The sequence below is a fragment of the Opisthorchis viverrini genome (genome assembly GCF_000715545.1).
Source record: "Opisthorchis viverrini unplaced genomic scaffold opera_v5_6, whole genome shotgun sequence".
Classification (NCBI taxonomy): domain Eukaryota; kingdom Metazoa; phylum Platyhelminthes; class Trematoda; order Opisthorchiida; family Opisthorchiidae; genus Opisthorchis; species Opisthorchis viverrini.
The window spans coordinates 1,738,857-1,750,197 of record NW_008751662.1 but is presented as its reverse complement, the minus strand read 5'-3'; the positions used below and the strand labels follow the sequence as shown (position 1 = coordinate 1,750,197).

The window sequence follows — 11,341 nt, the reverse complement described above, 5'->3', positions numbered from 1 at the left end:
GACTCCAAATTACCCCTAAAGTCGGGGACCAAGCATTCCAGAAGCATTGACGGTTTGTGTTCTTTGATCTGACGGACTGAAGAACAATGCGTGCAGAACATTCATACTTTGCCGTGCTACCGACTAAGCTGGGCCAATCTTTTCAGTTTCGAGATGGGAACTGAAAAACTTCTGATAGAGAAACAGAACAACTTGTATATATCCCTTACACCACAAGAGAGGACACAAAACATGGCTCTTGTGCGAGGTTGTTGGCTGAGGGGGGGAGTCATCTGATTGCTTATTCTTACATCATGCGATAGCAAGTCTGTGCAGAAATACCATGTCATTAGGTGAGTAAGCACACATACGAGTAACTTAAGACCGATAAGATACATATTGCCACACTTCATCTAAAAGATAGGAACACTCACGCGTCAGTTCAGAATAATGCTTGTAAAGGAGAGAATACTCGCAAAGTTGTCATCAGTGTTGATAGCTAGATAGATAGATATAGGTATGTTTCACCAAGTCTCGTCTGAGGGGACAGCATATACTGCACGACACAAGCACACGAATGGTCGTACAAGGCGCTTGCCGGACAGAACAGGTGAGCNACCACTATTCCACCAGCGCATGTTGGACGTCTGAACGGGCGGATTCACATGAATAATTTCGGCAGGACAGGAGGACTACTGTTCAAAACGAGTGATGTGAAAGTGAAAACTACACCTCCCGCAAACCCCCCACATGAATCAACAAAAAGTTGTCCAGTCGGTTTCAAGCGTCTGTGGCGCTACCTGACTGGGAAGTCCTGACAAGCGGGCCAATCGATCGTCACAACCAGGACAGTCACTCGGTCGTCGTTCAGACGTGAGGACTCAGATGCGTCCAACGTTCGCTGGTGGAATTGAGGATTCAGATGTGTCCAACCCCCACATACAGAAACTAAAATAATTGTGCCAGTTGCTTTGGGAACAATTTTACCCAAGTGTCATGAAATGAAAGGTTCGCTTACCGCTGCAGAGACTCCACGGTTTCCAGATTATGAGCATAGACTTCCGGATTGGCGTCCACAACTTTGGCCACCGACTCCAAATTACCCCTAAAATCGGGGACCAAGCATTCCAGAAGCATTGACGGTTTGTGTTCTTTAATCTGACGGACTGAAGAACGATGCGTGCAGAACATGCACATTTTGCCGTGCTACCGACTAAGGTGGGTCAATCTTTTTAGTTTCGAAATGGGAACTGAAAAACTTCTGATAGAGAAACAGAACAACTTGTCTATATCCCTTCCACCACAAGGGAAGACGCAAAACATGGCTCTTATGAGAGGTTGTTGGTTGACGGGGGAGTCATCTGATTGCTTATTCTTACATCATGCGATAGCAAGCCTGTGCAGACATACCATGTCATTAGGCGGGTAAGCACACATACGAGTAACTTAAGACCGATAAGATACATATTGCCACACTTCATTTAAAAGATAGGAACACTCACGCGTCAGTTCAGAATAATGCTTGTAAGGGAGGGAATACTTGCAAAGTTGTCATCAGTGTTGATAGCTAGATAGATGGATATAGGTATGTTTCACTAAATCTCGCCTGAGGGGACAGCATATACTGCACCACACAAGCAAACGAATGGTCGTATAAGGCGCTTGCCGGACAGAACAGGTGAGCACAATCCAGTTCCAGTGGTTGGAAAAAGACAATTTATAGTGCGCTTCAGAATGCTTGACATAGGCCAGCACTAGATCTTTTCCTTCATCCACTCTTTTTCTCTTCTTTTCACTCTAGGGCTTCAATATAATTAGTCGACCTTATGGTTGTACGGCGGTGGAGCATCAGTGTCAACACTGATGTTGCAGTCTTTGATTATGAGAGTGCAGCTGAGTCACATCTAACGAGAAATCTTCATGTCACAGAACAAGAACGCACCATTTAGGTCCAAAACCGGACATTTCTGAGCCAACCACGAGCAGTACGATTCAATCGGTCGTGAAGACCATCGAGATTCGGCTACATAACCCAGAACTCTGTGCGCGGGCTTCAAACTCATGTTGTTCAGAGTGTTGTCAAGTCCCAGTTTGATTCAGTGACTAATCGATCCGTGTTTTCCTCACTTCTCCTTAACGGATTTGCGCGTGGATGTACCTGACCATATAGAAGATTCCCCAGGACATATTAATCTGCCGCAGAAAAGTAGCTTTGTTCAATATCCTCATCCTCATCATAATCAGTAGTAGTTTGATTCAAGTGATTAGGCGACTCAAGTCACAAGTTACCTACCCACATCCAACAAGAACCTCTATGTCGGACATTTAAAAAAAAACTAGATTATGTCGCTCTAAATTTATGGAACAGAATGAAGACTTAGCTTTACCAAAACCAAATCCTTGCGTACTGGACCAACTGAATTCAACGGCAATGATGCGCACTGAGATATCCGATTTCTCTCCCTGAAACTTGAGAGTGAGCATGACACATGACATGCATGATTTAGTGGAGGCTAAAGTAGTTAGGCAAGAAACAGTTTGTGGAGTGACTTGCAGCATACAAGGTGACAGACTCTCGGAATCGCACAGAAAAACTTACTAGTTTCAGCAATATGGCCAGCACCACCATCATCCAAATCATCCCGGTCTACTGTGGTGATGACTATGTATTCTACACCCCAGTTGGAGACAGCCAGCGCGGTGTTAAGCGGCTCAGAGGGGTCTAATGGAGGAGGCGTGCGCGACGTTTTAATCGAACAGAAGCGACAGCCACGCGTGCAAGTATCGCCCATAATCTGTTAAATGGCACAACATGAAAGCGGGTGTAGACAGAACGGCTCGAACATAATGACGAACTGATATCAAGGATAAATAAATGGGAACGGGGTAGTTTGATATCCCGACTGTCTGCTATGTGCTATGTGCGAGAGGGCTGTGGGTAGTTGACTTTACTGGATGAAGTAATTTTCGAGGGTCGAATAAAGTGTACGAGAGAAACCGATATATATACACATTTGCATGTCAGTTTAGTTTTGACGGAGACTAACCTGGTACCCAGGTGAACCTTTCGTCCATGATGTTCTTAAGCAACTGAATGTGCTGCATGAGACCGCCTCATGTTTCAGTTGGTGCGCTATTCGAGGAATCGCGATACATTGTATAGACGCAATACAGTACTCATTAGGTTGCTGAAAGCTCGTTGATAACCCACGCCGATTTCGCCCCTCTTGGGGCTCGTCAGTTAAGCGTAGTCCTCGAGCTTCCGTTGACCTTATGTTCAACTTCGACAAGTATACTCATTTGTATTGCAATTGGATTTTGGCGGGAGACTCGCCGGGAACCCGGCTGAATCTTTCGTTTATGAAGTTCTTAAGCAACTGAATTTTCTCCACTTTGGGTTCAAGTAGAAAATAAGGTTGGCAGAAACTCGGGACCTGCGCCTACCTGATGAGCCCCAAGAAGAGCGAAATCGGTCGTGGGCAGCCGAAGAGTCTTCAACAATCTTGTGAATAGTGCATTACGTCTATACAACAAAATTTTGGAAGCCAAAGTTTGTCCATTTGGTGGTCGACTTGTTCGTTAGGCCTCTTGTATTTGCTGGAAACCTTTCATCACAAAGCGCGGGGACTTCAATGAAGAGGAGCGATGCGTCGATGTGCGCGTCTGTATAGATCTGAAAACTGGTGACTTCGACTACCGTTGGTCATTCGGATAAGCTATGCTCTCGTTTGGATTGCTCAATTGTGTTCTGACTTGCGAGTACCCGGGTGATCATTGGGTTTGATCTTCCAGTCGTGCACTCGATCCTATCGTCTGGTCAGCCTATTTGACGGTGGGCTGCGCTTGTTGATTTCCTGCTCATAGATGTTCACGGATCGGACTCTGTTCAGGATGGCGTTGATTTCAGGGATTCCATTGCATGTTCTCTACCCTCGAGCACCGGAATTTTCCCATTTTCCAAACTTACCTTCTTCGCCCGTCCGGAAATCAGAGGAAGCGAGGTTTCTGGCGAAATTTGACCCGATTTTCATCCTCGCTAGCTCTGTAGGCGCCGTTAGCAACATCGCAGAATTTTTTTCATTATTAGCACGTACAACGATAAGGGTAAACCAGTCGGGCACACCAATCACATCGCTCAAGTGTGAACACGTTTCGCCTGTTCAGACGTGATAATTCAGATGCGTCCAACGTGCGCTGGTGGAGTAGTGGTTACACGCTCGCCTCGCATGTCAGATGTCCGGGGTTCAAATCCCAACACGGCCATTGGATATGCACAACTGATGAGCTCTAATAAGAGCGAAACTCGAGTCCAGTGTTTTCCTTTGGTGTGGACTGACCGGAATAATTACGCCAGAACAGGAACACGGCCGTTCAAATGAGAGTGGTGTGGCTATGAATAAACCAGAATAGTTGCAATAGATCCCATGTAGACAACTAGTACTTGTTGTGATCTATAAAAGATACTAAAAATCGTTCAGCTGTAGTGCCATTTCGGTGCCTCGCTGCCATGCCACACGAAGGAAGCACGATGGCTGGGATACTGCCGGGTTGCCCAAGCCTAGACAGGGGAAGTCGAGAGGCAGAGGTCGGGTTCGAAACAGGGACCTTCCGGTCAGTAGATTCGCGCTCCAACCACTTGGTCCATCTCGCCCTCACGAATGTCACTAAAGGTAAGTTCAGTCAAAGAAGCCGTTTCTTGAGTGCGCAGCTACCGTCGTTCGCGGAAGATTTTTCCCCCATTACAATTTGGTGTTGTTTGAACCAGAAATATTCGTTTGCGGCAACGAGATCACTTTGTAAATGAGGCTACTGAAATACCATGCTGAGGCAAGCGTTACATTTGAAGCACCTCCGCACACGTGATCATAAGCATCTTCCCGGATGGTGATCAGACACATTAGAAGATTTTTGTCAGAAAGACCAGTGGTATGGGATATCCACCATTTTCCAACGTCGCAAGCCCGCTCTCGATGCATATACAAACAAACCAAGAATGTCAAACAGGCTAACGAAGGAAATTCGGATACTGGTCAAGCACAACCATCAAGATTTAAATGGCTAAATAGCCCACTCATGTCCTCAACCTTGTAGGTCCCCCTTCTCTTCGAAATCGGTGAGTTGTGTGCTATTGATAAATCTCAGTGAGGATAATGCTTCCCAGATTTCCACAATAAGGTGACAAAGCTTTATAGGAAAAAACTAGAAGTGAAGCTGTAGAAATGTACAGCTGCCTCATCTTGCTGCAAAAAAACATTTGGTGAGTCTCCGATTGGACACCAACCTATGGTGAAGGATTGCTGATTGACAAAATGATTACCGCTCAAAAGTGGAGTCTAGTAATGGAATTATCTAGGAAGCATCGTCTGTACCAGCGAATCAGGAGATCCAAGGAAGGTCGTAAAAGACGATATGTTGTACTCGGGGAATGCGTCTACCTAATAGGCCTCGCAAAAGAGTGACTTTGGCCGCGCGCTGTCGAAGATTTTTCAGCAACCATATGAATAGTGCGTCACGTTTAGACGATATGTTGTAAGAAAGACAAAAGGTGAGGGTCAAAGTCAAATTACCGTCCTTGCATTCAGACAGCCGGACAATCATTTTGGCGACTGCTTCGTCAGATTTCGACTAAGAGCAGCCGATATCGTCTTGCATTTTTCAGCTATGAATAGTGCGTCACGTTTAGACGATATGTTGTAAGAAAGACAAAAGGTGAGGGTCAAAGTCAAATTACCGTCCTTGCATTCAGACAGCCGGACAATCATTTTGGCGACTGCTTCGTCAGATTTCGACTAAGAGCAGCCGATATCGTCTTGCTCCCGGTTGCTATCGTAACATAGCCATACTAGATAACCCGATGCAACAGAACGTTGACGGAAGAAAAATTAGGCAGTAGTGTTTGGGGAAAATCACAAGTCCTCGAATAAAACAAACTTCAAATTAACGTGTTGAGATCCGATCTGAACTAGAGATCAGGAACAATTGACAACAATGCAAAGTAACGCCAGTTACCGACCATTATCGTTGCTGTTGCTGCAGTACTTTTCCCGCCCCAACATTCACCAACATTCGGACAGCGGGCCTCTTCACAAACCTGAAAGAAACACCGAGGTCAGGAATCGGTAAGAATGAACTCCGTGGTTATGACATCAAAGTCAATTGATCTGTAGCATGAAAAACAGCGCGCCATCTAGTTTTATTGACGAATCCACGGCAAAGCTTTGTTTATCTGGTCACCTACAGTTTGATCAAACAGGTAAACACTAGGATGATATTCATACGATACGATAGTAAGAGGTAGGCACAATGATGGATTACGCAAAGAAGGCTATTGGAACTCTGAGGATAAAAAAACAACATAACACGTGGTAAAATAGACACACCGTGTGTAGCTTCAATGAACGAAGTTCTTTTGTGAGCTTCGCAAAATTTCCACCATGAGGAATGTCGGTTTTCAGCCATTCAGGCAGTCGGAGTCTAAGAGGGGAAGGCAAAGATACAAGGAATAAGGCAAAGTCATACCGTGAGCCAATCAAGTTGGGTTCGGACTGAAATCAGGCTCTTGGCTGATCGATGACCGAGAGAACAACAACCACAAACGGCACTGTTTGCAAAAAACGAAGGTTGTTAATTTGATGACTGTTTTGAAGGTGTCAGTCAATAAAACGTCTGGACCGACAAGCTAGCCAGTGATTTCTGTTCATAGGTAATCTGTCTTTCATGCACCGTTTGTTTTCCATGACTTGCGGTTAGGTATTCTGTTCAAAATCCGAAATGGGTACCCCGTATAAATTCAATTCAAAACTGAGGAGGAATTCATCCCATTATATAACTGAGAACCAATGTGAGTGGATTCGAGCGTACATGCGACCATCGGTAGAATCTCTGGCTGGTCGTCGGTAACGGGTTACGATACTAAAACCCTTTATCCACTGCATCAATAAGGATAGAAAGTATATATTATAGCATGCTAATATTTGTTCTACTCGTCCTAGCAACAAGACGTAAAACACGCAGGTTACGTAGGTATAGCAACAATCCTGCGTAAGCAGAAGCTGGTACCAAGGTCAGAGAAACCAGGTGCATTGTTTTAATAAACTTTATAAAAGCAGAACTGGCCGATGCAAGTTGAGCATGATCTTACCGAGAGACGGAAGTTCTGATCTCTGGTTGCGTAACAACACACCACCAGTCAGTTTGCTGAGGCAACGCATATTGTTGCCGCCAACCTTTTTAACTTACATCAGCTTATGCTCGTGTGTCTTTCCGTTCAACTCCGTTGCTGGTTTCTTTTTATTCGTACAATGCATGCTTTGCACTTCGTCGTTGAGGAGATAACGCGAACACCTTGTGACACATACCTTCCATCCAAACACAAGTGTTGACCTTCATAAAACTACCTTGTTGAGAGGACCTGATCTGGGAATGTATACCCAGAAAATGCCAGTACGATGGTGGAACCTTCAGTCTACGAGTGCTGTAAAATAAAGACCCTAGGTTCTGGATTTGCGAACGAGTAACGACACTAACCGTTCACCCGGACTGGCTCGAACAGACGGAACTGTTCGACCAGGATGTTCTAAAGAGTAATAACGCGAAGCGCTGATAAAGTCTCCGAGGCTAGGACCGGTGGAAATCCTTTCACGAAACTGATCACATGTCTTATTCTCAGCCCCATCGGACGCCGCTCCTTCCGTGTTATCTGTGTTGGTGTTGCCGGACAGAGAAGCGATTCGTGAGAGCTGGTGTGGCCGCACACACCGCAATGTCCGTGGGGCCAGAAAAGCAGCCGAAACCACGTCTAAGGGAGAAAGCCGAAGAACCGCAGGAGAGGATATCATGTGGTAAGTGCATATGCCTGCGAATGCGACTGAAATAGATAAGAAAGTAGGGTGGTGTAGAAATGTATTACAGCACAAAGCATGCGGAGAATTAAAAATGTGTCAAAAACTCTCAGTGCAGATATTGCTTTTTAACTGATACTGCCGTTTTGCAGGAAAGCCACATGAGGGATTGCTTAGACGTCAGAAAATTGCATGATGAAGGTGGAAAAACCCTACAAGTGCGGCTCCTGCTGATCGTCAGTTCTACTCGCTTTGATCACCTACCTATCCAAGTTTTCACCGCAACGTTGCAGACATGGAACAGGAAGTGTGCGTACCCTCCGGGTAAATACATTGCACTCAACAGATGAGGCAACTTTTCAGACCAAATACCACCTTATACAGACTCTTCTGAAGATAAGATCAAAAGACAGTGATGTAGCTAACTTTGAGCGGACGACGATGACAGGGACAACAGCAGCCCCAAGAGCATTGGATTACCGCTGTACCTCCTTTGCTCAACCAGTGTGATGAATTCCATCGTTAGTCGTTTGTTCTAACTTACCAACTAACGCAAAACTTTTGGCGACCTTGCCACCCTTGTAAGTTTAAGTTATGAGGTTTGAAGCGTGACAAAGTATGTCCATCAACCATCAACACCCTTTTGGTGCCTAACTGCCATGCTACCCGAAGGAAGCACGAGGGCTGGGAGGTCGCCCAAGCCTAGACAGAGGAAGTTAATACGCAGAGGTCGGGTCCGAAATACGGACCTCCCGGTAAATAAAGTTCGCGCTCTACCACTTGGGCCATCTCACCCACACTGTGGCCAGATACATAACATAGACAGTGTATCCATCTGGGTTGCATAGCATGAAAACCCTGCTTAATGATCCTATGAGCAACCGCATTACCTAAGCTTGGATATCTAGCTACCTTTTCCATTTCCAAAGTGATGCATGGCTTGAGTGCCATCATCAGGCATTCATAATCTTGAATGTTTCATTTCGGAAGTCATACGTTGCAAGGTTATCATGCGCTAGCACCCGTTCACTGGGACAGACGTAGCTATCGACCTATGATTCATGGAAGTTGCGTAGCACGTGCACTCCGACAGTTCGAGCAACTGCATACAAAATGATTCACGTTACCGTACATTTGCTTAACAACGTGTCGGCTCGTTATCTGACTGCCGTATGACTTTATTGGCAATGCAGTTAGACGGCCCAACGAGATAGATCACAGTAGACTGGGTAGTGACGACCGAACACAACATATGGTGTGGCATGTTTCGAGGCATGCAGTCTATCGCGCGCATAAAAGTGGACTGCCAGGGTATGGCTCGATCACGCGCTGAACTGGCAGGAATGATTCGAACACGCGTTAAATCTACACAACAAAGCGAGGCCACCGGAAACCATATCTATTAGATACTCGAACCTTTCGGTGTTTTTCCAACTTGTATCCTAGGGTGGCTCTGACAGAAATCAAAACAAGACATGACGTGGAATTAGGAGACCGTAAGAGTGGTTGGTGGAGCGTATGTTGTACTCCACATACTGTCGGGACGATTCTACACTCTTGTCACTAAAAGCTTAGGTTTCTTCAATATCGGAAGGACGTCGACTCTAATGGCGTCAGGGTCGGAGGCAATGCTGACTGGCTCAGATGACCCGTTTTATTCCCAGTTGACGTATGATGACGAAAGTCTGTTCCTATACAACACATAAGGTGTGAGTATTTTAAAGAACCGACCTAGAACCGTAAAGACAGAGTTTAATTCAACGGTGTGAAGAACAACAAACGATTCATATCTGGTACAAAGTTTTAGCAACAAGCTTGCTCTACCAAACGATTCATATCTGGTACAAAGTTTTAAGATGCATCGTGGATATGGACGGCACGGTGGTGAATGAATCCTGCAAGAGTGACAGTGGTGAAGCTTTGGTTGATATTATGAAGCTTGCGCGACCTTCCGAACATGCTCAGCATTTCTGGGAAATGCATTCGAAGTGCCCAACTTTGGATTACGAATTCCACTCAAGACTCCGAACTTGAGCAGGCGTTAAAGTACAAAATATGAGCAACGTCAAAAGCGAATTGATCTTCTGTGTCAAGTTGTGCTACATTTCATATCTTCAAACCTACCCCAAATCTGTCAAAAGAAATCAAGACTCCCGGTTCTAATTCACGATTTTTGCTACGCTTTTGAAATATTGAGCCAACGTTACCCTCTTCATCCTTCGTCGATTAGAGTGGTTATCTGCTTTCTCAACGTATAGACAACAACACCCTGGTTAGCAGTTTCACGTCGTTACCTTTTAAATACGCGTCCACTGCAATTGAAGTGCACCTGGTCCTCTGCAAGAACTGAGGGTTAACTAGACAGGACTTTCCGACTAGTCACCCATGGTCTGACGATTGAATCAGTCAACAGCTACCTGGATCACAGATTCAGGCTTAATAAGTTGTTTACTTTGTACCGGCAGACTGCGATATTTTGGAGCACCGGTTGGACCGTTGGTCTGTTCGCCGCAAACATCTCAGCCATTGAGTGAGATATACATCGATGCCCACACCAAATGAGGGCTGCGCCTAATAGATACGGCACAGATCATGCATCAGATCATTACGAGTTCAAAAGTCTCGTGAACGTTCGCATACATGGGACTGATACCTTAAACCTACTCAATAACAACTGGTATTGCCAGTCAGAAGATTTGTTGGCGTAAATCGGTGCCCATTCGGACAAGAAAAATGCATCAATAGCTATACCAGGATCTGGATTTTTATTGAACGATGAAAAAACGCCTAGTTGTAGCACCCTTTCGATGCCTAGCTGCCATGCCACCCGAAGGAAGCACGAAAGTTGGGATACCGCGGAAAGTATGGTACAGGCATTTCGTACCATAGGGAACAGCCAAGGGACCGACCGAGTTTGTTCTCTCACACAAAAAGTACCTTCAAACGGGTTTTCGTCTTCACTCAAAAAAAGTTTGGAAAGTTTGGGAAAAGTTTGGAACCGATTGCGAAAACCCTCATTTCAGAAGAGCTTGGTAAACAGTCGGTAGTTTTTATTTGAGCAACGTTTCGCTTTTGACACAAAAGCTTCATCAGGCCAAGTGAACAGGTCACAAAATTGGCCAGGTTATAAGACAGACGGGGAACCAACCAACATCTGCGGTCCGTGATAAACCACTTAGGGTAAGACAACTGGTATCGATTGTATCCGAAAAGTGCAATCCAACCACGACTTTATGGCCTTCCAAAAATCCATAAACCAGAGATCCCGGTGAGACCGATAGTAGATGGAATAGGTTCTCCACCGCATGAACTGGCCACAAATACCACAAATACAAATACCGCAAATACTGGCCGGTATTTTAAAACCCCTCACCGGGAAATTTAGTACTTACGTTAAAAATTCATATGACTTCGTCAACAAAGAAATAGTGGATAAAAGCATGTCTGAATCTCACCCACTTCGTCTTTGACTCAGTGGTGTATACTCAAGCAATGGGATCTCTAGTATCCCCGCCCCGGGG

The 11,341-nt window shown here is 45.3% G+C and overlaps 1 protein-coding gene across 1 annotated transcript in view; it reads right to left on the bottom strand.

Moving 5' to 3' along the window:
- The window catches only part of T265_00618 (hypothetical protein), a gene marked incomplete at both ends in the record, with an annotated part of 10,767 nt that extends 2,921 nt beyond the window's left edge, over positions 1-7,846 (bottom strand). Inside the window, 5 exons of the mRNA XM_009164446.1 lie at positions 998-1,145; positions 2,579-2,774; positions 5,993-6,070; positions 6,360-6,453; positions 7,507-7,846. Of these exons, the coding sequence (XP_009162710.1) occupies positions 998-1,145; positions 2,579-2,774; positions 5,993-6,070; positions 6,360-6,453; positions 7,507-7,817 (827 nt within the window). The remainder of the gene's footprint in view (positions 1-997; positions 1,146-2,578; positions 2,775-5,992; positions 6,071-6,359; positions 6,454-7,506) is intronic.
- Between the last annotated feature and the right edge of the window lie 3,495 nt (positions 7,847-11,341).